This window comes from Mobula birostris, chromosome 32 (genome assembly GCF_030028105.1).
Source record: "Mobula birostris isolate sMobBir1 chromosome 32, sMobBir1.hap1, whole genome shotgun sequence".
NCBI lineage: Eukaryota > Metazoa > Chordata > Chondrichthyes > Myliobatiformes > Myliobatidae > Mobula > Mobula birostris.
Window position 1 is genome coordinate 20,797,903 of NC_092401.1, and position 26,757 is coordinate 20,824,659.

Consider the following 26,757-nt stretch of genomic DNA (forward strand, 5'->3'; position numbering starts at 1 on the left):
GACCCCCATGGTTCATTGTGGCTTCTGCTCAATTTTTCTTTCACATTTGATATGTCACTCAACTACAGACAGAGGCTGGTCTCCGCTGTTTGTGCACGGCTTGTTCAGGCTCCCGTGCAGCAGCTGAACCTACGCCCACTGCCCCACAGCAGAGGCAAGGACACAAGGGATTCCCTTTAGAGCAGAGATGAGGAGGAGTTCCTTTCGCCAGGAGGTGGCGAAGCTGTGGAAGGCCAAGACATTGGGTACATTTAAAGTGGAGCTTGACAGGTTCTTGATGAATAAAGCTTGTCAGAGGTTATGGGGAGAAAACAGGAGAATGGGGTTGAGAGGAAAAATTACTCAGTCATGATGGAATGGTGGAGCAGGTTTGAAGGGTCAAATGGCCTAATTCTGCTCCTACATTTTATGGTCTAATACTTTCAACAATGATTAAATAGTTGAGGCATTCATGAACCAAATTCCCCATCTGTTTCCTAAATGCAGCACAAAGGGAAATGCTTATTTATAAACTGGGCCACTCTGCAGGTTGGCCACAGTCATCACATTAAAGCAGAAGGGGAGCACAGCAGTATGTTTAAAAGGTGTACCAGACTGATCATAGCCCAAGTTAAACATCTGAGAGTGTCCAGCACTGTCTGTAATTGTAATTTTTTTTAAAAAAATCAAGCTTAGCTCTATTTGTCGCACGTACACCAAAACATACAGTGAAATGCGTCATTTGCACCAATGGCCAACGCAGTCCGAATGTGTGTTTGGGGCAACCTGCTTCTGGCACCAACACAGCATGCCCAAAGCATACTGAACCTTACTAGCCTACAAGTCTCTGGTATGCAGGAAGAAACCCGAGCAGCCAAATAAAACCCACATGGTCACGGGGAGAACGTACAAAGTCCTTACAGACAGTGGCGGGATTCGAACCCTGATCACTGGCACTGTAAACCGTTATGCTAACCACTACACTATCATGCCACCCACAGTAGTTAGCAAATCACAGCTGGAGGGAGGAGGTGAAAGAAGCAATTAATGTTTGGAATTTGTGCTTTGAATGTTCGAAGATGGGCAAGCTGTGTAAAGGTCAGTAATTTGTGTAAGAATAGAAAGTGAATATTTTCCATACTACAGGCAAATACTGGACAAATGATCTCCCACTTCAGAAAACCTGGAACGGACAGTTTCCAATATTCTGCCCTGCGGCTGCTTGAGGATCAGGGGCTCAGCTTTGGAGAACAACAGGTTCTGGATAATTACCACAGGAAGACTGTGTGTACACAAACTGACATATTGTACATGGAGTCCTCAGTTGGAACAGTATTTTATTACAGGATTAGATTCGTGCAGGAAAACAACCAGGTTACTGTCCTATTGTAATGTGAAGCGCTTTATAGGTCTACAACATCATAAATGCTCCATTACCATATATTTTCTGCCATGGTTTAACAAATGGGCTACATTCTGGACAGCTTACCAAATACCACAGAAGAACTGCTCAAGTTAGGACCCCACAGGTTAGCGTCAGGGCTCAAAATATCCGCCCTCAGTTCACTTCTGACTTATAACAACTCATTGATTTGTTTCTTTTAATAATATACACTTAAAAGACCAATAATTGGCAAACATTCAATTTTAGTGAAGTCGCGCTATACAAACGCACAAACAGATATAACCATCCATGCCCCGCCACAAGTTCCCACAGGCAGCCCAGTGCTTACTCCTGCTTTCCCCCAAAAATCCACAGCCTAAGCTAGCTGCTAGTGTCGATCATCAGCCCCACCATCTAAGGCATCGTTGGACTGCGCGCTGAGCACTGCTCCTCATTTCTAAATCGTTTATGAACCTCTTCTTACCCTCACCCCCACCATCTATCAACCTAAATCGATGCTGGCCTCCATTCGCCCGGAGTGAGCCACAGCCAATTCACGCCTGCAGACTCCGCTGTGTCCAGTTGCTTTTCAGAACGGCCAGCCCACTCCTCACGTGCACGACCACACCGCCGCCGTAAAGGAATGCGATGATTTGGAGAGCCAGCTCGATGCTGCTGGAGTAATCTTATCTGGGCGCCTCAGCCGTCACACTCCAGGTCATGTTCTGAGTGGCTTTAACCCCATGCACAGGACTTGACGATTGTACATAAAAGAAATGACAGTCTATGTAAAATATCTATATAAAAGAATGGCCTCAGTGATTTGCAATTAAAAGTCAGGAGCTCATCCCTAAATACAATTATTACTACACAATATGTACATTAGAACTGGATTTACTGTACCAGAATGGACTGCAGAAGGCAACAGTCTTCCTAAAGTGAACTGAATGGTCAGAAATGCTCTCCTAATTATGTGCCGAAGATATTACAATGCAACTAAGTGACTCTTAGGTGTTTTTTTTTCCAATGTGAGGACCGGTGATGGTCAAGTAACCCTTGTCCCTCTCCCACTTTTCCAAGGAGCTGCCTGTCCCATTGAATGCTCCATCACAACACCCACAATGGTCCAAAGGTGGAAGTTGAGCCACCCTGAACCAGAGGGCAAGTCCCAAAGCCGCTGAGACCAGCTGGCTCACATTCTGCTGAGGGAGATCTTCACATATGACGTGGGGACGTAGCCTTCCTCGCCGTTGTTCCGCCTGACCCGAGTCCATCCGTCCCCCTTGTCCTCCTCGATCAGGTGCAATACCTCTCCTTCTGCCATTGCAATGGTCCCTTCACTGTTACCTGCAAGGATCAAAACAGCTCTTTACTCATTATGTCCTTTCGGATCTCCCCCTCCCCCTTTCAAATTTCTTACTATCCCTTCTTTCAGTTAGTCCTGACGAAGGGTCCCGGCCTGAAACGTCGACTGTACCTCTTCCTAGAGATGCTGCCTGGCCTGCTGCGTTCACCAGCATTTTTTGTATGTGTTACAAATGATTATCTTTACTGCCAAATGAAGCAGCAAAAGATAATTTACAACCCGAGAGTGAAGACAGCATCTCGCACCAGCTTGGTGTCAGCTCGGCAGCTGCAAGAACCCGTGACGTTGGATAACACATTTTGAAATCCTCGCGAACTTGGTGTACACATCAATATTTAGAGAGTAGAAACAGACTCACTGATGCGAATAGTGCTGTGTGCATAGCTCTCAACACAACCACATACAAAGTGGACATAAAATATATCTGCCATTGCTAGTGCATTGTGTGTAAAGTGTGTTTATTTCCCTTTCCCTGACCTTTTCTAAATATGCACCAAAGCTGTTCATATTTTTTATGTTATATATGAGCTACAATAACAATACTATTTAGAAATGATGTTATTTTTTCAATTGTCTTTTAAAAAGATTAATATTAATCATTTTTGAGCAGGTTTTCTAAAATGCTTCATTTATTTCGATCTTGGTTAGCAATGGTAGATCAATGAATACATGATTCATCATTTTTCCTTAAAAAATGTCCATAACTATTGTTACTAATTCATTTATCACTAACAATATCTGCTCAATATCACTATGGCACGTGAAGGAGTTTTTAGAAGGTTATTGCCAATTAGGGCACACGCACTCAAATAGGTTTGCCACCCCTGCACTAAACCTTTCTGCTCTGGAGCTCGTAATACTGAAGGCAAGTCCTTGATGGGCCTGTGGCCGGGGGGAGCCCAGCAGATGCTAAGAAGCTATTTCCATTGTTGGGAGAATGCAGAAAAAGGGGAGATATCGAGCTTTTCCCCATTTCAGAGGTACCCAAGTCCATTCAGCAGAGTCAAGTTTACTGTCATGTGCACAAACACAGTGACGCACGGATAGAACGAAGACGCTTGCTCGCAGCAGCATCAGAGTCAAACACAGTGAACACAGATTATGCGTGATGGTGGTCAGAGAGACTGTGCAAAAATGAGACACTGAAGTGAAGTGAGGGCCTCGACTGTGGATGTTGCGTCCCAGCTGTAAGCCAGCACGCAAGCCAGCGCGGTCGATACCAAGAGCGAGCTGTTGCCCATGGAGCAGGCTCCCCCTCGACACACACCTGATGAATCCAAAGGAACAGTGGAGACTGATATATTTTGGCACCAGCAGCATCACAGGAGTTGCCAGAGATTGTTCTCCAGAAGCCTTCCCCATAAGCAGGTATAGCCGCAAGGAGGCTTGAGAGAATTTCCCGTCTCCTTGATGAACTGCCAACCAAAAGGCAGACAAACCCCATCTGCCCGAAGCCACCAGTTTCCCCCATCCCCTTCTCCTATCATTAAAATCAGTTCTGCTCTGCTTAGTGGCTAAACCACACCGGAGGGCCATTTTCTGGACTTGATCGTCAGTGGCTATTTAAGATGCTCACTATGGGAGCAAGACATTAGTGGTTGAAAAAAAGCATATTACAGGGTGTGCATGAGATGGGCTGTGATGTGGTGGGATTAGGGCTGTGCAGGTCGGTTCACGAACCTGGTGGCTGCAGGCAAGTAGCTGTGTCTGAACAGATTCCGGTTCAGATTTATTTATCACATGTACATCGAACCACAGAGTGAAATGGGTCACTTGCGTTCACGGCCAACGCACCCAAGGGTATGCTGGGGGGGACAGCCCGTGGGTGCCACCACACGTCTTGGCACCAACATGGCACGCCCACAACGTTCAGCAGAATAAACCTGGTCATGCAGGACCTCTGTATCGTCTGACTGACTGCAGGAGCGAGCAGAGGGTATGACCTGGACAGAAATCCTTGACAACAGATGCTGCCTTCTTGAAGCAGTCCCTCGTGGAGATGATCTCAACGGTGGGAGGGCTGTGCCAGTGAGGGACCAGGCTGTATCCACTATTCAGTGCATTTCTGAGTGTTGGAAATGCCATACCCAGGCTATGACACAACCCACAAAGAATATCATTGACGGTGCACCCGCAGAGGTCCGTGAGAAAATCCGAAAGCACAGGTGTTGCCTCACCTTCTTCATGACTGCACCTGTGTACCATGCCCAGGGCAGGCCATTTGAGGTGTTAACGCCCAGGAATTGGAAGCTGCTGACTCTCTTACTAATGAGAATGAGCATGCACATTCCCGTCTTCCCCCTTGTGAAGTCAATGGTCGGTTCCTTGGTACGGTTGTTACTGCAGCACCACTCAACCAGATGTCCTGTACGACGTTCAGATTTAGATTCTGACTTACTTATCACATTTAATTTCAAGGAGCATAGGAGATTTGAGAGAGGTATACAGAATTATGAGGGACATAGATAGAGTAAATGCAAGCAGGCTTTTTCCACTGAGGTTGGGTGAGACTAGATTAAAGGCGATGGGCTAAGGGTCAAAGGTGAAATGCTTAAGGGGAACTACTTCTCTCAAAAGGCGCTGAGAGTTGGGAACAAGCTGACAACGGAAAAGATAAATGTGGCTTCGATTGCAGCAGTTATAAGAAGTTTGGATAGGTGCGTGGATGGGAGGGCACGGAGGGCTATGGCCCAGGTGCGGGTCGATGGGACGAGGCAGAATAATAGTTCGGCATGGACTAGACGGGTGAAAGGCCTGTTTCTGTGTTGCAGTGCTCTATGCCTATGGCACATGCATCAAGATACAGTGAAATGTGTCATTTGCATTAGCAACCAAGGATGGGCTAGGGGCAGCCCACATTTCAGTGCCAACTTAGCATGCCCACAAAGTCCGGCAAAACAACACACAACAAAAGCTAAACAAGCACTTTCCCACCCGCTCACCCGTCCACACAGGCCTCCAACTCCGAACTAAGCCGGCACACACACAATGGCCACTTTATTAAGTACACCACGTACCTTCCCATTAATGCAAATATTTAATCAGCCAATCACGTGGCAGCAACTCAATGTATAAAAGCATGCCGACATGGTCAAGAGGTTCAGTTGTTGTTCAGACCAACCGTCAGAATGGGGAAGAAATGTGATCTAAGCAACTTTAACCGTAGTTGGTGTCAGATGGGGCAGTTTGAGTATCTCCTGGGATTCTCATGCACTACAGTCTCCAGAGTTTACAGAGAATGGTGCAAGAAACAAAGAAAAAACATCCAGCAAGTGGCAGTTCTGTGGGCAAAAATGCCTTGTAAATGAGAGAGGTCGGAAGGGAATGGCCAGATTGGCTAAAGCAGCCATGCATTACAACTGCAGTGCACAGAAAACAATTTCTGAATGCACAACAGGTCGAACCTGAAAGTGGCTGGTCTACAGCAGCAGGACTACACTGTGTTCCACTCCTCGACCTTATAAAATGGCCACTGAGCGTCTACTGCCCACCTGTAATCACCCTCAGAGTGGGTGCGAATCGCCCTCCGAAACACCTTCAGTCCTTCAGCTCGCGCTGCACTATTGAATTGCAGGATTTAGATACAGTGGTGCTATTGGCGAAATTGTGAATGGCACTGGAGCAGTGCTTAACCACACAGTCACAGGTATGAAGAGAGCAGAACAAGGGGCTCCAATCACAGCCCTGAGGTACACCAACCACAGGCTTCTGGTGAGCTTTGAGGCTTCAGAGTTTTGAGGGAATCGGAGGGTGGCTCACTGCCTGAGAAGCAGAGGAGACTGAGACTTTTGCAACATTTGAGGGGCACTTTGAGTCTCCGATGCATTGTTGAGTATGGAGCAAGAATTTTCTCCTCACTAACAGGCTCAAAACACCGGAGGAACTCAGCAGGTCAGGCAGCATCTATGCAGGGAAAGTTTTCCAGCATCTGCAGTCCCTCTTTGTTCCTCTGAGCTTCCACCTCATCACTGCTGGTAATTGGGATTAATCTAGTAACTGCCTTCCGGTCAGTACCGACACAATGGGCTAAAAAGCTCATTTCTGCGCCACAGGACTCTACAATCAAAGGCCAGTATTTCTGAATTTTAGGAGTTATGCTCTTAAAACAGTGATGAGGATGAAACTGAGAGACATGAGAGAACTGCAAATGCTGACAAGTATTCTGTCCGTGGATGCTGCCCAACTGTTGAGCTCCTCCAGTGTTTTGTGTGTGTGTGTGTGTGTGCTGACAAGGAGAAAGTGCTCCTCTTGGAGAGCTACAAATCTCTGGAATTCTCTAGTCAGTAAGCTGGGAAGCCAAAAGGCTGATGCAATCGAGATTCAAACAGACACTGGGAGAGGAGAACAGGATTGCAGGAACAGGCAGGAAGGAAAGTTGCAGCCATGAGTTTAATAAATGGAACAGCAGACTCTGAAGGCCAAACGGCCTATTCCTCTTCCTGTTTCTTGTTATGAATGAACAATAAACCTATGAACACTACCTCACTATTTTTGCTCTCTTTCTTTTGCATTACTTAGTAGATTTTTTAATATACAGTAGATTCTGGTTAATTGGGCCATCACTTCCTTGGGACAACTCTTAATGAAAACAAAAACTAACCAAGAAAACAGCCGGGATTCCTTGTTTACTTGGGACAGTATGCCACTTAACTGGGGCAGGAGACTGTTGCCAAACAGTTTCTAACTAGCGTCAGGTGCCGTTAAAAACACGACACTGTGCTTAGAGAGAAGAAATTAAAAACTGTTGTGTGTGCTTGTATTCAAAAAGCAGCGATTTTTGTCACTGAAAGTTGCCGAGAAATAAGTAGTGAGACAACTCAGAACTGTTTTGCTTACTGCAGTTTCAAGTATTCAGGCTTGGAGATGCCATGAATTGGCAGAGGGTAAAAATGAAACAATTTCTCCACTTCAACAAGTTAAAAATTATGAAGAATTTGAAGGTATTGACAATCACCTTGAACGTTACAATGAAAATGAAGGTTTGGAGGATTCAATTGTCAAGTAAATTGTACGTAGGTAGTCCACTATCTGCACTAGATGTCTGCGCTGATTTTGTTTAATTTACAGTCAATCAAAAGAAGACAGCAGCATACACTGGATGAATTTCTCTGTCAATTATTCGGAGCTAATACCCAGTTTCATAGTACTGTTTTTAACAATGCAAACACGAGGAAATCTGCAGATGCTGGAAATTCAAGCAACACACATCAAAGTTGCTGGTGAACGCAGCAGGCCAGGCAGCATCTGTAGGAAGAGGTGCAGTCGACGTTTCGGGCCGAGATCCTTCGTCAGGACTAACTGAAGGAAGTCCTGACGAAGGTTCTCGGCCTGAAACGTCAACTGCTCCTCTTCCTAGAGATGCTGCCTGGCCTGCTGCGTTCACCAGCAACTTTGATGTGTGTTACTTCATTGTACTGTAGTAGTATTGGTAGTATTCTAATTTTTTTCTGTATTTTATTTAAATACATAATTTGTTACTCGGTTAAATTGTAGTTTGTCTTTTTTATACCTTTTAACTATTTCCATGAAACTTTAGCTAATTGGGGCCTCTGCTTAACTGGGCCACAATGTACTGGCCCCGATGTGCTCCAATTACCGGAATCCATTGAACATCTTATATTATTCCAATTTCTAGGATACTTTATGCATTGCACTGTACTGCTGCCATTAAACATCACCCTTCATGACCTATGTCAGTATAATAAATATGAATCTGATTATATTCTATTCCCTCTGAGTTCTGCTGTTATTGAAACTTAAGTATCGATGTCAGTAACAAAATTACTGGACTGGGAAAATGGCCCAGGGAGAAGAGTTTTATCACCATGTCTGCACTAGGACGATTTGATTGAGTAAATTCCAAAGTCGGGGTGGAGACACAAGAGACAGCAGTGCTAAAATCTGGAGCAACAAACAATCTGCTGGAGGAACTCAGAGGGCCAAGTGGCATATGTGGAAGGAAGGGAATTGTTGATATTTCTGGCCAAAATCCTGCACCAGGACCTGATACACATCAGGATGTTGCATACACACACACACACACACAAACAAACAGGAATAGTAACAGTGATGCAATCACACGAGTTGAGTAACATATCCTCCGAAGGGGTTGTCCACTGGGGTCCTCAGCTGGCTGTAGCGGCCACTTGGGGATCCAAATATTATTCCTTTGAGGGAGAATGCCTGTGCACATCTTTGTTTAAAGTGGGGAGGCTGATACACGGGCCACCACCACACTGCCCTTGACAGACCAGGGTCAGGATCGAGTGGCACGGAATGCAAGGCGACTGGGGACCTTGTATCGCCATTGTGACATGCCAACATCATCCGCCAGCTCCACCACTTTGTCTGGGACCCTACCCCTTGACCTTACCACCACGGGTGACCCCACCAAGAGCTAAGCGGCGGATTGCTAAACCCCAGACGACACAGCGCTCGGGATGTCAGGAACACAAGGTGATGATCCTTGGAGAAGGCCACGTGCACACACACTTAGACTCGTTTAATTAGGATGCAGAGTCGTTACTTTTTTAGTCGTTTTCTTGTAGTTTAACTTTCCTATGCTAGCTTTTTTTTTTAAATAAACCCGTGATCAGCGTGCTGGGACAAGGACTGGAGGTCTGGGGGAGGCCTGCCTGGGTGTGTGAGTGGATGGGAAAGGGGCTCGTTTTGCTGCTGCTGCTGTCCATTATTCTGGTGTTGCTCTATGAAACATTGTGGGCACGCTGTGTTGGCAACAGAAGCACGGCGGCACTTCAGCACGTCCTTTGGTGTGCTGGTTGTTAACGTATTTCACTGTATGCTTCAATGTACTGTACATGTGATAAACAAATCGGAATTGGAATCACCTGTAATTGCTCAGTGGTTCCACATTATCACAAGCTACCAGCAGAAGTGATGGATTTTAACAGTTACGAGAAATTTGGATAGGTACGTGGTTGGGAGGGCTATGGTCCAGGTGCAGGTTGATGGAACTAGCCAGATTAATAGTTTGAGACAAATCAGATGGGTGAAGGGCCTGTTTCTGTGCTGCGGTGTTCTCTGACTCCATAACTCTACATCTTCCAGTAACTGTAGTACAGCTGTTTCTGTATCTCTCTAAAAGCCTCTCAGTTTTTCTGCAGCAGGTGTCATGCCACTTTAATCTGCCTATTTTCTAGATTAATTTTTATCACTGGAATTTTATCTCCAGTCTGAGTAAGAGACGGCCATGACTTATTTTTCTTTGTATAACCATATAACAATTACAGCACGGAAACAGGCCATCTCGGCCCTTCAAGTCCGTGCCAAACTCTTACTCTCACCTAGCCCCACCAACTTGCACTCAGCCCATAACCCTCCATTCCTTTCCTGTCCATATAGCTGTCCAACTTAACTTTAAACGACAACATCGAACCTGCCTCAGCCACTTCTGCTGGAAGCTCGTTCCACACAGCCACCACTCCCTGAGTAAAGAAGTTCCCCTCATGTTACCCCTAAACTTTTGTCCTCTAACTCTCAACTCATGTCCTCTTGTTTGAATCTTCCCCACTCTCAATGGAAAAGGCCTATCCATGTCAACTCTATCTATCCCCCTCATAATTTTAAACACCTCTATCAAGCCCTCCTCAACCTTCTACGCTCCAAAGAATAAAGACCTTTGTGCCTGTAACATTTAATAAAACGACCGTAACCACCACATTCTAAGCCTCATTCTTGACTTCCAAAGAACCTCGGATCAATATCACTGGATCTAACAGACACTAAAGCACACATGAACATATACACACCCGATCCCGCCAATTCTTACCGTCGAATGGATACAGGGCAGTCGAGCTTCCTATTGGATGAATGATGTCGTCCACTTCAAAATCATCGAATTCCGAGAGGGTCGGAGGCTGCGGCAGAGGCTCCTGCCCACTATCATCAGAGTAGGTTGTATCCGGACTGGGTTCAGGAGAGAAAGAAAATTAATTTATAGACATCTGATCTTTTGAAAGCAAGGCACTTTCTTGGCTGACAGCTATGAATCAGCAGGTGGCACACACACATCTAATCAGATGATTCATAGAGTCAGAGTTAGCTTCATTGAGTGACACAGGACAGAAACAAGCCCTTCCACCTAAATTGTCGATGTCGACCGCAAGGCCTATATAGGGTAATCCCACTTGCCTGTGTCTGGCCCATATCCCTCTTAAACCCCTGCTATCCATGAATTTGTCTAAGTGTCTCCCCTTCTGCAAATGACCTCAGTCACTGCACCGCGAACACTTTAAAATACTTTTTCTAATGCACAAAACATACCAGTATTTATGTATTTATGCTCATTTTATTCCATATCTGTACTTCTAACTTTATTTTTTGATATAATTCTTTATTCTGTATTATTGTTGAACATTTTTTTGTTGTTGCATGCAGTGCCATAACACTGTCACACCACAGCAATTTCCTAGTGCAGTGGATTCGGTTAATTGGAACACATTGGAACCAGTACATCTTGGCCCAATTAGCTAAAGTTTCATGGAAATAGTTAAAAAGGTATAAAAAAAAGATAAACTACTATTTAACTAAATAACAAATTATGTATTTAAATGAAATACAAAACAAATTAGAACACTACTAGAGTTCCTAGTGGTTTTTGATGGGAAAATTCATCCAGTGTACAGTACATAACGCCACTGTGTTCTTTTGATTGACTGTAAATGGACAAAATCAATGCAGCACCTAGTGCAGATAATGGGCTGCCTTCATACAATGTATTCAGCAATTTTATCCGCCTAATCTTCATTTTCATTGTAACATTCAAGATGACTGCTGATACCTTCAAATTCTTCATAGTTGCTAATTTGTTGAAATAGTGAAATCGTTTCATTTTCACTCCCAGCCATTTCTGGCATCTCCAAACCTGAATGCTTGAAACTGTGGTAAGCAAAGCACTTACTGCTTATTTCTCGTTTTCTATCAGTGACAAAAAACACACGCAATGAACACGAATTTACAAACTGCTCACTCTAAGCACGGTGTGGCATCTTGCAAGCACAAGAGACTGACACTAGTTAGAAACTGTTTGGCAACAGTCTCCTGTCCTCGTTAAGCTGCACAGTGCGCCAAATAAAAAAATGGAATTCCAGCCACTTTCTCGATTAGCTTTTGTTCTTTAAGAGTTGTCCCAAGTAAGTGGCTGTCCCCATTAACCAATAGCCTAACTAACCGGAATCCTCTGTACACGTGAATAAAATTGATCCTGATCCTGAATTGAACATTTTATTTACCCCTACCACTTCCTCCGGCAGCTCATTCCGTATTCCCACCAGCACATTTGTGAAAGCCCTGCACCTCAAGGACCCCATACATTTTTCCCCTCCCACCCTAAATTTAGGTCCCCTAAGTCTAGACTACATTAAAGGTGGGGAGTCAATCACTTTAGCTTTGCACCCCATGTTTCTGTAACCCTCTGTGAGGTAATCCCTCCAACGAAAACAGCCTCAGTCCACCCAATCTCTCCTTGTAAGTGACGACCACCAGTCCAAGCAGCAACCTTGTGAACCTTATCTGTACCGGCTTCAGCTGAATTAGATCCTTCCTATATCATACAAGTTTCTAAGCTAACATTCCTGTGGAGGTTAAGTTACTTATTCCAGTGGAGTGATCTGTGGAACTCACTCACCTTTCCTTTTCGTGTGACCCATTGTTGTTCAAGGAGGGTGACCGGTCACAGTGGGGGATGTACTGTACACAGCTGTCACTTCTTGAAACCACCTTCCCTTCAGCATCTGTCAGCCACGACTTGGAACAAAACAAACAACTTGTTGTAAGTCAACATTCCTCCTCTGCTGGGGAATTCATTTCTCCATTTCCCTTTAACACTGTCCCTCCCTCGCTCCCTCCATTTTCCACATCCAAGGAAGGATAAAAGGTTTCAGGAGCTCAGCCAATACTGCACAGAGAAGCCTGTTGTGGACATGATTGCTTCATCAGTGACCAAGTGTTTTGAAAGGCTGGTAATAAAACATATCAGCTCCTGCCTCAGAGGCAATTTGGATCCACTCAAATTTGCCTACCAGAGCAACAGGTCCACAGCAGATGCATCTCACTGGCTCTTCACTCAACCCTGGAACATCTAGACAGATCTAAAGAGCATCCATACATCAGGATGCTCTTTATCGATTACAGCTCTGCATTTAACACCGCCGTTCCCTCAGAACTAATCAATAAGCTCCAAGACCTTGATCTCAATACTTCCTTGTGCAATTGGGGATCCAGGATTTTCTCACTGTAGATTCCAGTCAGTTCAGATTGGGAACATCTCCTCCATCAACACAGGTGCACCACAGGGCTGTGTGTTTGGCCCCCTGCTCTACTCACTTCACACTTGTGACTGTGAGGCTTAGCACAGTTACAATACCATATTCAAGTCTGCTAATGACACCACTGTTGTGGGCAGAATCGAAGGTGGTGATGAATCAGCGTACAGGAGGGAGATTAAAAATCTGGCTGAGTGGTGTCAAAACAACAGCCTCTCACTCAATGGCAGCAAGACCAAGAGGCTGATTGTGGACTTCAGGAGAAGGAAACCAGAGGTCCATGAGCCAGTACTCACGAGAGGATCAGAGGTGGAGAGGGTCAGCATCTTTAAATTCCTGGGTGTTACTATTCCAGAGGACCTGTCCTGGACCCAGCACATAAGCACAATTTCAAAGAAAGCACGGTGGCACCTCTACTTCCTTAGGGTCTGTGGAGATTCAGCATGACATCTAAAACTTGGACAAACTTCTACAGATGTGCAGTGGAGAGTGTACTGACTGACTGCATCAAGGCCTGGTATGGGAACACCAATGCCTCTGAATGGAAACTCCTACAAAAGGTAGTGGATTCGGCCCAGTACATCGTGGGTAAAGCCTTCCCAACCAGTGAGCACATCTACATGAAACACTGTTGTAGGAAAACAGCATCCATCATCAGAGATCCTCAGCACCCAAGCCATGCTCTTTTCTTGCTGCTGCCGTCAGGTAGAAGGTACAAGAGCCCCAGGACTCGCACCACCAAGTTCATGAGCAGGTATGATAAGGCTCTTGAACAAGGAGGTTAACTACATTCACTCTCCCATCCATTGAGATGTTCTCACAACCAATAATCTCACTTTAACGACTCTTTATCTCATTATTTCATATTCTCGTTATTTATTGCTATTTATTTATACTTTCATTTGCACAGTTGTTTCTTCTGCACTCTAATTGATCTGTCATTGATCCTGTTGTAGTTATTACTCCGCAGATTTGCTGATTGTGCCCACAGGAAAATTAATTTCAGAGTTGTATATGGTGACATATATGTAGCTCGATAATAAAATTTACTTTGAACTTTGAAGACCAGGAATCCTTTAGTCACAAACATACAAAATGCTGGAGGAACTCAGCAGGTTAGCCAGTACCTTTGGAGAGGAATAAGCAGTCAACATCAGGCCTAGATCCTTTATCAGTACGAGAAAGGAAGGGGTGGGGGGGGTACAGAAGCCAGAATAAAAAGGTGGGGGCGAGGGGAAGGAGTACAGAGTTCAAAGTACAATTTATTATCAGAGTACATCCACGTCACACATACAACCCTGAGATTCTTTCCCTGCAGGCATTCTTAGCTAATCTATAGACTGTAACTATAATCAGGATCTGTAAACTGTAAACTTAAAAAAAAAAGCTTTGACCAGCGGCCAATTCAGCATCGGAAGTTTGGACGGGTGGGGACTTCAATCAGGTCCACTGCCCGAGGAAAACAGGCAGCAGCGTGTCACAGCAGCGAGGAAGAGCTTTGACCAGCAACCGATCAGCATTTGGGATTGATTAATAACAGCAAATTATAGGAAGGCAGAGGCAAGTGCAGCAGCTGTCGTCTGAGGGGACATAGTCAGATTGGTGATTTTGAGGCTTTGGCTCTTCGAGGCTTCTCTCAGAGAAAGCAGAAGAAAGAAAAGCTCAAGTTTTTATTTCTTCTCTTCTTTATATCTGCTCAGCTGGGACAGCAGAGATGCCAGGCACAACAGTGAAACGCTCCTCTTGTGAGATGTGGGAAGACAGGGAGACCGCCAGTGTCCCTGACGACTACAAATGTGAGAGGTACATCCAGCTGCAGCTTCTAACAGTCTGCGTTAAGGAGTTGGAACCGGACGAACTCCACATCATTTGCGAGGCTGGGGGGGCGGGAGGGGTATTAGATAGGACATATTGGAGAGGTAGCTACACCCAAGGTCCAGGACCCAGGATGACAGACAGTCAGGCTAAGGAGCCAGTGCAGAGTACCCCGTCACCATCCCCCTCAACACTTTGGAAACTGTCGGGGGCGGGGAGGAATGGGGGCAATGACCTAACAGAGGAAAGTCACAGTGGTCGGGTCTCTGCCTCTGAGACTCAGGAGGGAAGGGGGGGGGGGAGAAGAGGTGTACTGTGGTGATAGGGGACTTGTTAGGTAGGGGAACGGACAGGAACTTCTGTGGGCGAGAATGAGATTCCCAGATAGTATGTTGCCTCCCAGCTGCCAGGGTTCTGGATATCTCAGATTGAGTCCTCAGCATTCTTAAGTGGGAGGGTGAAAAGCCAGAAGTCGTGGTCCATGTCAGTACCAATGACATGGGTAGGACGAGTGACAAGGTTCTGTACAGGGAGTTCAGGGAGTTAGGTGCTAAATTAAAGGACAGGACTTCCAGGGTTGTGATCTCAGGATTGTTACCCGTAGCACATACTAGTGAGGCCACAATTCGGAAGATTACAAAGTTAAATATTAGATTAGATTCAACATCATTGTCATTCTGCCGAGTACAGATACAAAGCCAATGAAATGCATTTAGCATCTGACCAGAAATGCAAAGAATAGTGTTATTTACAAAAATAACTGCGAATAAAAAAAAGTGCTACAGCACACAAATATAAAAGTACTGAGACAGTACAATATGGGTGCAATACTGCTTAGCGCTGTGATGTGAGGTTCAGCAGGGTCACGGTCTCAGGGAAGAAGCTCTTCCTGTGCCTGCTGGTGCGGGAGCGGAGGCTCCTGTAGCGCCTACCTGATGGGAGGAGAGTAAAAAGTCCATGGTTAGGGTGAGATGCATCCCTGATAATGTTTTTCGCCCTGCCCAGGCAGCGTTTATGTGGCTAAGGAGTTGGTGTAAGAGGGAGGGCATAGGATTTTTGGAACATTGGGCTCATTTCCAGGGAAGGCCCTGAGCTCCCTATATTTCAACGCAAGAAGTATTGTAGGAAAGGCAGATAAGAAACACTGAAGATGAAGTAGCTGGTTTACAAACAGAGGCAATGTGCAGTGAGGAGAGGCTGTCCATAGGGCAAAATTGCAGTCAACAGGATGAGTTTCAATGTAATAGGCAGACAAGATCCAAAAGGGTGAAAACAGGACTGAAGGTGTTATATGTGAATGTGCGCAGTACGCAGAGCAAGGTAGATAAGCTTGTAGCACAATTACAGATTGGCACGTATGACGTTGTAGGCATCACTGAATCATGGCTGAAAGATTATAGCTGGCAGCTTAATGTCTAAGGATACACATTGTATTAAAAGGACAGACAGGAATGCAAGAGGGGGTGGTGTTGCTCTGTTGGTAAAAAAAAAAAATGAAATCAAAGCACTAGAAAGAGGTGACATAGGGTCAGAAGGTGTTAAATCATTGTGGATAGAGCTAAGAAACTGCAAGGGTAAAAATACCCTGATGGGAGTCGTATACAGACCCTTAAACAGTAGTAAGGATCTGGCCTACAAATTACAATGGAAGATAGAAAACGCATGCCAAAAGGGCAACGTTACAATAGTCATGAAGGACTTCAATATGTAGGTAGATTAGGAAAATCAGGTTGGTGCTGGAAACCAGGAGGGGTAATATTTAGATTACCTAGGAGATGGCTTTTAGAGCAGCTCCTGGTTGAGCCCACTAGAGGATGCTGTGCAATGAACCAAAATTGATTAGAGAGCTTAAGGTACAAGAACCCGTAGGGGAAAGTGATCATAATATAATCGAATTCACCCTGAAATTTGAGAAGCTAAATTTAGATGCATCAGTATTACAGTGGAGAAAAGGGTATTACAGAGGCATGAGAGAGGATTCGGCCAGAATTGATTGGAAAAGAACACTGGCAGGGATGACAGCAGAGCAGCGGTGTCTGGAACTGCTGAAAGCAATTCGGAAGGCGCAGGATATTATACATCCCAAAGAGGAAGAAGTATTCTAAGGGAAAGATGACACAACTGTGGCTAACAAGAGGAGTCGAAGCCAACATAAAAAACAAAGAGAAGGCATGTAAAAGAGCAAAAATTAGTGGGAAGTTAGAGGATTGGGAAGCTTTTCAAAACCCACAGAAGACAACTAAATAAGTCATAAAGAAGGTAAAGATGGAATATGAAAGTAAGCTAGTCAATAATATTTGAGAGGATACCAAAAGTTTCTTCAGATAAATAAAGTATAAAAGAGAGGCAAGAGTAGATATCAGACCACTAAAAAACTATGCTGGAAAGATAGTAATGGGGGACAAAGAAACAGTGGACGAATTGAATAAGGATTTTGCTTCAGTTTCACTGTGGAAGTCACTAGTAGAATGGTAAAAGTTCCAGGTGTCAGGGGACATGAAGTGTGTGAGGTTGCCAAAACTAGAGAGAAGGTTCTTGGGAATCTAAAAGGTCTGAGGTCACCTGGGCCAGATGAAGTACACCCCAGAGTACTGAAAGAGGTGGCTGCAGAGATCATGGAGGTTAACCTATGAGGAGAGATTTAGTTGCCTGGGACTATACTCTCGGGAGTTCGGAAGAATGAGAGGGGATCTTATAGAAACATACAAAATTTTGAAAGGGATAGATAAGATAGAAGTAGGAAGGTTGTTTCCATTGGTAGGTGAGAATAGAACTAGGGGACATTGCCTCAAGATTCAGGGGAGAAGATTTAGGACAGAGATGAGGAGAAACTGTTTTTCCCAGAGATTGGTGAATCTGTGGAATTCTCTACTCAGGGAAGCAGTTGAGCCTTCTTCACTAGATATATTTAAGAAACAGTTAGATAGGTTTTTACGTAGTAAGGGAATTAAGGGTTATGGGGAAAAGGCAGGTAGATGGAGCTGATCAGCCATGAGCTTATTGAATGTTGGACAGGCTCGATGGGCCAGATGGCCTACTCCTGCTCCTATTTCTTATGTTGTTATGTATTTGTCATGATCTTTCAAGAAACACTAGATTCTGGAATGGTTCCGGAAGACTGGCAAATTGCAAATGTCACTCCACTCTTCAAGGGATAGAGGCAGAAGGAAGGAAACTACAAGCCAGTTAGTCTGACCTCAGTGGTTGGGAAGATGTTGGAGTCGATTACTAAGGATCAGATGAGGTCTCAGGGCACTTGGAGATACATGATAAAATAGGCCGTAGTCGGCATGGTTTCCTCCAGGGAAAATCTTGCCTGACAAATCTGTTGGAATATTTTGAGGAAATAACAAGCAGGATAGACAAAGCAGAATCCGTTGATGGTGTGTACTTAGATTTTCAGAAGGCCTTTGACAAGATGCCACACATGAGGCTCTTTAACAAACTATGAGCCCATGATATTACAGGAAAGATTCTTGTAGGGATAAGGCAGTGGCTGATTGGCAGGAGCCAAAGAATGGGAATAAAGGGACCCTTTTCTTGCTGCCAGTGACTAGTGGTGTTCCACAAGTGTCCGTGTTGGGACTGATTCTTTTTATGTTATATGTCAATGATTTGGATGACAAAATTGATGGCTTTGTTGCAAAGTTTGCAGACAATATGAAGATAGGTGAAGGAGCAGGTAGTTCTGAGGAAGAGGAGAGGCTACAGACAGACTTAGACAGATTAGATTAGGAAAACGGACAAATAGGTGGCAAATGGAATACAGTGTCGGGAAGTGAATGGTCATGCACTTTGGTAGAAGAACTGAAAGGGTTGACTATTTTCTAAATTGAGATAAAATACAAAAAACCCGAGGTGCAAAAGGACAGGAGTCCTTGTGCAGAATTCCCTGAAGGTTAATTTGCAGGTTGAGTCTGTGGTGAAGAAGGCAAACGCAATGTTAACATTCATATCAAGAGGACTAGAATATAAAAGCAAGGATATAATGTTGAACTTTGTAAAGCACTGTAGAGGCCTCACGTGGATTATCGTGAGCAAGTTTGGTCATCCCTATCTTAGAAAGGATGTGATAAAACAGGAGAGTGTTCAGAGGTTCATGAAAATGATTCAGGACTGAATGGCTTGTCATACAAACAGCATTGATGGCCCTGGGCCTGTATTCACTAGAATTCAGAAGAATGAGGGGTGACCTCATTGAAACCTATTGAATGATGAAAGGCCTTGTTAGAATGGATGTGGAGAGGATGTTTCCTACACTGGGAGAGTCTAAGAACAGAGGACACAGCTTCAGAATAGAGGGGCGTACTTTTAGAATGGAGATGAAGAGGAGTTTCTTTAGCCAAAGAGTGGTGAATCTGTGGAATTCATTGCCAGAGGCAGCTGTAGAGGCCAAGTCTTTATGTATGTTTAAGGCAGAGGTTGATAAATTCTTGATTGGTCAGGGCATGAAGGGATACGGGTAGAAGGAAGGAAATTGAGGCTGAGAGGAAAATAGGATCAGCCATAATGAAATGGTGGAGCAGACCCAATGGGCCAAATGGTCTAATTTTGTTTCTGTATTTATGGTCTTATTGTAAACTGTGAAAACAGCTCTATTTCCATCTTTAATATCTTTATATTTCCCTTTCTGGGTTCTTTTGAAGACCCTGACCAGGAGTTACACGCAGACTTTGGTTCTTTGCGGGAATGGGACCCACTCTCGGGGTTTCAGGACCAGACGTTGTTCGGCCTGAGAGTCCGGCTCGGATTTGGAAGCCTAACATCTCGGGGTTCTGGAGTCGGACAGATCAAGGGTCAGTGCCACAGCAGGAGACTCGTGTGCCATCGGGGAGGCCAGAAAATCTTGCGCTGTGGGCTCGAAGGCCCGAGATCTTTGCGATCTTCAGGCACAGAGCTCACAAAAGGTGACGAAATGGACCTTTCAACATTGTAAACCAGCGGGCTGTTGTTATGTCTCCTGCTCGCTGTGAAAATGGGGGACACCTCCCTCTCCTTTATAGGGAGAGAGAGAGAGCCTATGCCAGATGAAATGCAATAGCCTTTGGGGTAACTGCAAGTCTGTGTCTTTGCTATTGCCTGGCTTACACTTCTGCTCGGTAGCGGGTGTACTTTTTTTTGCTGGGGGTGGGGGGAATCATTGCCTTGCTACTGCTTATGCATGGGGGGGAGTGGGGGGGGGACTCTGGGGTTCTAACATTTAACTGTCATTCATTTCTTGGGGCACTTCTCTGTTTTCATGGATGTTTGTGAAGAAAAAGCATTTCAGGATGTATATTGTATACATTTCTCTGACATAAAATTGGACCTTTGGACTTTTGAAATGCAGAAGTAAATAAATAGCAATAAATAATGAGCATAAGATAACAATATAACAGAGTCCTAAAATGAGTGTAGTTATCCCCTTTTGTTCAAGAGCCTGATGATTGAGGGGTAGTAACTGTTCTTGTACCTGTCCGTGCAAGTCCTGAGGCTCTTCTGCCTTCTACCTGATGACAGCAGCGAAAAAAGAGCATGGCCTAGGTGGCGAAGATCTTTGATGATGGACACTGCTTTTCTATGGCAACGTTTCATGTAGATGTGCTCAATAGTTGGGAGGGTTTTACCCGTGATGTACTGGGCCAAATCCTCTTATCTTTTATAGGATTTTCTGCTCAAAGGAATTGGTGTTCGCATACCAGGCCATAATGCAGCCAGTCAGCACACTTTCCACCACACACCTATAGAAATTTGGCAAGGTTTTCACTGACATGCTTAACTTCCGCAGTCTCTTGAGGAAGTAGAGGCACGGTTGTGCTTTCTTCGCAATAATATTCATATGATGGGTCCAGGACAGGTCCTCTGAGATTGTGACACCCAGGAATTTAAAGTTACTGACCCTCACCACCTGTGATTCTCCGATCATTACTGGCTCATGGACCTCTGGTTTCCCTCTCGCTAAGTCTACAATCAGTTCCTTGGTCTTATTGAGATTGAGTGAGAGGTTGTTGTCATTCCACCACTCAGCCAAGTTTTCAATCTCCCTCCTGTATACTGATTCATCGCCCCCTTTGATACGGCCCACAACAGTGGAGTCATCAGCAAACTTGTACATGGTGTTGGAGCTGTGCTTAGCCACACAGTCAGAGGTGTAAAGCGAGTAGAGCAGGGGGCTCAGTACACATCCCTGCAGTGCTCCTGTGCTGATAGAGACTGTGGAACTGTTTTTGCCAATCCAACCTGACGGGCCTACAAGTGAGGAAATCCAGGATCCAATTTCACAAGGGGGTAATTGAGACCCAGGTCTTGAAGTTTACTGATTAGTTTTGAGGGGATGATGGTGTTAAATGCCGAGCTGTAATTGATAAAGAGCATCCTGATGCATGCATCCTTGCTGTCCAGGTGTTCCAGGATTGTGTGAAGAGCCAGTGAGATAGCATCTGCTGTAGACCTGATGCTTCTGTAGGCAAATTGGAGTGGGTCCAAGTCACCACTCAGACAGGAGCTGACATGCTTCAACACCGGCCTCTCAAAACACTTCATCACTGTGGGTGTAAGCGCCACTGGGCGATTGTCATTTAGACAGGTTACCAAGCTCTCCTTGGGCACTGGTACGATTCAAGTCTCCTTGATGCAGGCGGGTACCACACTTTGCCAGAACGAGAGGTTGAAGATATCTGTGACTACACCAGCCAGCTGGCTGGCACAGGTCTTCAGTACTCAACTAGGGTCTAATAGAGCTCCAACAGAACCTTGAGTTCACATCCCTGGGATCTGGGATTCACATTGTCTGTCCATATTAGTCCCGAAGGAGACGAGGCCATTAACAGTTCAACATTTAGGTCTACTAGGATAGGGCAGTCAGACAGATGATAGAAAAATGGAGAGAAGTGTTAGATTAATCTGAGAGTGAGTTGAAAGATTGGCATAACATGGGAGGCCAAAGAGCTGACCATTACATTAGTCCAAACCCACACTTTAAACTCTCCTCCTTCTCCATCCCACCTTCCCTGCCCCAGTCACCACTATAACTACCAGAGCCTGAGGTGGGTAGACACAGGCAGATGTGAACGGCTCCACAGTTTAGTTCTAAAGGAGAGCATAAGAATTCTCCCAATATTTACCCCCTCCACAACATTACTAAACCGAATGAATTGACATTATCTCATTGCTCTTGCAGGGTTAAATTAGCTGTGCGTTCAAGCAACTGACTTCAGAAATGCTGCACTGGTGGAGAGCTTCCTGGGCTGCTCTGTGGTTTCACCTTACCTCATACTTCTGAAGTTCCTGATGCAGTCTGTCGATGTGCTGATTAGTTTCGACTATTCTGGGCTCGAGGCTGTTTGGATCCCCCATCTGTGGGTTCCGCTGATAAACATCTTTCATTTTATCTAGTGCTTCTCTGTAAGAATGAGAAAGGATGCAACATTAGATCACGGAGTCCACTTCAACACTGCGCCCCAGAGAATTGGCCCCGTTTGCGGTTCAGGCCAGTGGCTATCTGTAAATACGCACACCTTCACAACCCTGCTCGAGTAACAAACATCAGGCTGCCCAAATTTACACAGCAGAAGTCTCCGCCAAGCCTGACCCTGTCAGTCACACCCGCGAGGTCACCTGGAGAGGAAATCATGGGTGGGTTCACCCCTTTCATAAGAGTGGGCACTTGTGCCAACCCAGTTGTGAACATAATGTCAACCAATCCATCTGTACCTTTGAACAGAAAAGGTGTCTATGTGACTGTGAATCTAGTGTGAGGGAAGTATGGTGGGGGGGGGGGGTGAATGTCAGGTAGGTATTTTACACAGTGATGGGTACATGGAATGCACTGCCAGGGGTGGAGGTAAAGGCAGGCAGATAAATTAGAGACTCTTAGGTAGCACAAGAACGACAGAAAAAATGAACGCTATGTGGAGGGAACGGTTAGATTGATCTTAGAGCACGTATATCTAAGGAAGGATGGGCTGACATTAGAGAGGGCCCAGAGAAGGTTCACAAGAATGACACTGGAATGAAAGGGTTAATGTATGAGGAGCACTTGACGGGTCTCTACCTCTACTCGCTGGAGATGAGAAGTATGAGGGAGGATCTCACTGAAACCTATTGAATATTGAAAGGCCTAAGTAGAGTGGACATGGAGAGGATGTTTTCTATGGCGGGGGATTCTAGGATCAAAGGGCACAGCCTCAGAGTAGAAGCACAACCCTTTAGAAGAGAAATCTGAAGTAACATCTTCCATCAGAGGACGGTGAATCTGTGGAATTCATTATCAAAGACAGCTGTGGAGGCCAAGTCAATGGGTATGTTTAAAGCAGTGGTTACTAGGTTCTTGACTCGTAAGGGCATCAAAGAATATGGGGAGAAGGAGGGTTCAGGATGGTCAATAAATTAGCCATGATGCAATGGTGGAGCAGATTCAATGGGCTGAATGATCTAATTCTGCAACTATGTCTTATGAACTATGGTCTTAAAAGGTAAGCTGAAAGGCCTGTACTGCTCTACGTTTCATTCCAGTAAGTCGGAAAGAGGAACTGTCTGCCTGTTCCTGTTCCAGACAGAATGGGACCGTGTGCCTGTTTCACAACAGTCTCTCTCTGTCTGCCGCTTTTCCAGAGAGGTAACAGTGATATAGGCGGGCCAGGGAAGGAGACAGCACATTCCAAAGAGGGGAGGAGCTGGCAGTCTGCCCAGCTGGCAGTCACCCAGCTATCATCTATTGAAGACAGGAGGTACAAGGTGGGAAAGTACCACTCAGGCCAATAATTCCTCGTAAGGTCTCTGCAAAAAGTAAGCTTTTAAATAGTGAAAAAGAACACAAGTGACATTTAATCTTGCTGATACCAAAACTCCATTACTCGTCAGTTTGAGGTGTTTTGCAGCATTGAATTAACTACATGGAATGGCTGACAAAAGAGACCAAATATTTCAGTGTTATGGTGCAGTTATGCTCCTATCAAAAGAAGCTAAATTAAAGCTTTAATGTGAATCCCGATGAAGTTTTGAAATATCGACCGTTTATTCCTCTCCATAGATGCTGCCTGACCTGCTGAGTTCCTTCAACATTTTGTGTGTGTTACTCTGGATTTCCAGCACCTGCAGAATCTCGTGTTCAAAGTAAAAGTCAGATCTGTTCCTCATTGAACTTTTTACCTCAAGTTGTGTGCACGCGCGCGCGCACACACACACACACACACACACACACACACTACTGTTTCGATTTAGCATTTACCCAGCAGCGTTAATAGAGTAAAAGCACTCCCATGGAATACTCAACAAAATCAAAAATTAACAAGTCAATATACGATTGTACAAATAGCAGCAAGCTGGCCAATTTTCGTAAGTCAGGTTTCCTCTGGCCTGCAGCATCACCAATTTTGTGTCAGCTGAGTCCGGGAGATAATCCCTCAGAAAACACAAGAACACGCTGAACTCGGTAAATTTAAAGTTTGAAATGGAGAGTATAATCAGCATCACTGGATGCACATCAACAGACCAGAATAAACTCCTTACAGATAATACAGGGCTTGGCAATAATTGGTTTGCTTTTTGCCAGAGTGATTTCAATGTATACGAAATCACTCTCGCACCTGAGCATTCCTCTCTTTTATAAAAATCCCAAGCAAGGATAATAGGGCAAGCCAGCTGTTGACAGATATTCAACTGGAGTAACATCCAGATCCCTGCCCAATCTGAACATCTAGAGGTCCCTCCTTAACCATCAATCTCAGAGGTTTAAGTGCTTATTTATAATAACTTCCAGTGTCACAATGACCTGGAGCAGAGAGAACACAACCCCACACTTCACTGTAAACTGGTGCCATCGAGGTTTGTTTTCCTTGCCAAGTCAATGATTGAAGTTGCACACTGAAACCAATTGAATATTGAAAAGCCTGGATAGAGTGGAAGTGGATAGCTTGTTTCCAATTGTGGGGAGTCTAGGACTAGAGAGCACAGTCTCAAGTTAGAACGTTCCTTTAGAACAGAGATGAGGAGGAATTTCTTCAGCCAGAGGGTGGGGAATCTGTGGAATTCATTGCCATAGACAGCTGTGGAGGCCAAGACATTAGGCATATTTGCAGTGGAGGCTGATAGGTTCCTGATTAGTAAGGGGAGAAGACAGGAAAATGGGGTTGAAAGGGGTAATACATCAGCCATGATAAAATGGTAGCAAAGACTCAGTGGGCCAATTGGCAAATTCTGCTCCAGTATCTTATTGCTTCTCAGAAGTACTATCGACCAAATGAGTAATTCTTCCCTGCATGGAACTGAAGGCCTGGTTCAGTGGCGGATCTATGCTGACTTCAGTGGGAGAGGGAATTAAGCTGAAATATTAACTCTGTTTCTCTTTCCACAAACACTACCTGTTTCCATCATTTACTGGGATGGGATTGTATCACAGCGGCCAGCGATCCGAGTTCAATGCTGGCCACTGTCTCTGAGGAGTTTGTACTCTCTCCCCATGAGTGTGTGGCTTTCCCCTGGGTGCTCCAGTTTCCCTCCACATTCCAAAGACATAAGGCTTGTGGCTAGTGACTGTGGGCTACACTGGCACTGGCAGCATGGTGACATTTGCAGGCTGCCCCAGCACACCCTTGAACTGTTTTGATCTTTGATGCAAACAATGTATTTCGCCCTACGTTTTGATATTTAAACATACATGCGACAGATAAAGCTAATCTTTAATTTATTATTTGAGTCGTGAGAATTCCTATTCGTATGTCTTAGGAAAGTAATACATTTATTGTTACCTGACTGGTACCTTCCAGGTCAAGTAACACGCCCTGGCCATCCATCCTGCAAGGGCGAGTCATGAAATTGAGAAAGTAAATCCAAAAAGAGATTTTGTAGATGCTGGAATTCCAGAGCAACACACACACACACAAAAAGCTGATAGTTAATGCAGCACTTGTGGAGAGAAATAGTCAATATTTCAGGCTGAGACCCATCATCAGGACTGGTAACAATGCCCTGATGAAGAATCTTGGCCCGAAATGTTGACTGCTAATTCATTTCCTTAAATGCTACCTGACCCGCTGAGTTCCTCCAGCACTTCGCGTGTGTTACTGTCTGACTCTGTGTGGGACAGAATATGCACATCACAACACACACTGAATGGTTGAACGTGCTCCTCCTGATCCTCTCCTACTTCACGTCCATCACCTGATTACTGAACAGTGCAACTAAATAGGATTGCGGAAACCTTGAGGTGCACAAAGTAGGTGAATCTGGATCAGGGGCAGAAAAAAAAATGCTAGTGGAACTCACAAGGTTGAGCAGCATCTGTGGGGAGAAAGGGACTGTTAACATTTCAGGTTGGTCCTGATGCAGGCATCTTGACCTGCAACATCAACAGTTCCTTTCCTCCCAGATGCTGCTTGACCAGCTGAGTTCCTTCAGCAGATTGTTTGTGGGTCCAGATTCCAGCACCTGCACCCCCTCCGAATTTGGGTCAGAGCACGTCTATTTCTGAATTAGGTTCAGGTTCACCGAAGTTACCTCTGGTCGACTTGCTTCTGAAGCTCCTTGTTCAGGTCATCAATCTTCTGCTGAAGCTTTTTTCTGCGCTGCTCAGGCGGCAGGTGACTGAAGTCTTCAGACACTGCCAGCTGTAGGGAGTAGAAGCCTGATCAGTGGCCGGCAAAACTGGGAAGAGGATCAAAGGTTTTGGCAGCAAAAGAACAATGGATCAAATGGATAACTGAACACTGAGCAAATGAGAGAGAAGGGTGGGGATGCAAAGAGTGCACAGCGCAGGGTTATCCTCATTTAACAAGTGAACCTCTCCCACTCATTGACATGAGAAATAGATGTGCAGCTACTTTCAACTTTAGACAGAAATAGATCATTTCACTCTGTGAGCCTCACTCTCCTGGGCAAGTGAATTGGCATGAATGCATTTTTAAAATTTAAGCAAAGTGGTATTGTTTTACTTGATAAACTTTTTTTCTAAT

General features: G+C 44.9%; 1 protein-coding gene across 3 annotated transcripts in view; it reads right to left on the minus strand.

Moving 5' to 3' along the window:
- Positions 1-1,303: 1,303 nt before the first annotated feature.
- The window catches only part of LOC140191238 (cdc42-interacting protein 4 homolog), a 195,277-nt gene continuing 169,823 nt past the window's right edge, over positions 1,304-26,757 (minus strand). For all 3 annotated transcript variants that reach the window (XM_072248443.1, XM_072248444.1, XM_072248445.1), the window contains exons 10-14: positions 26,303-26,412; positions 22,076-22,208; positions 12,376-12,494; positions 10,519-10,655; positions 1,304-2,710 (exon numbers count right to left, since the gene is read on the minus strand). In XM_072248443.1, coding sequence (XP_072104544.1) covers positions 2,556-2,710; positions 10,519-10,655; positions 12,376-12,494; positions 22,076-22,208; positions 26,303-26,412 — 654 coding nt within the window. In that variant the 3' untranslated portion in view covers positions 1,304-2,555. The remainder of the gene's footprint in view (positions 2,711-10,518; positions 10,656-12,375; positions 12,495-22,075; positions 22,209-26,302; positions 26,413-26,757) is intronic.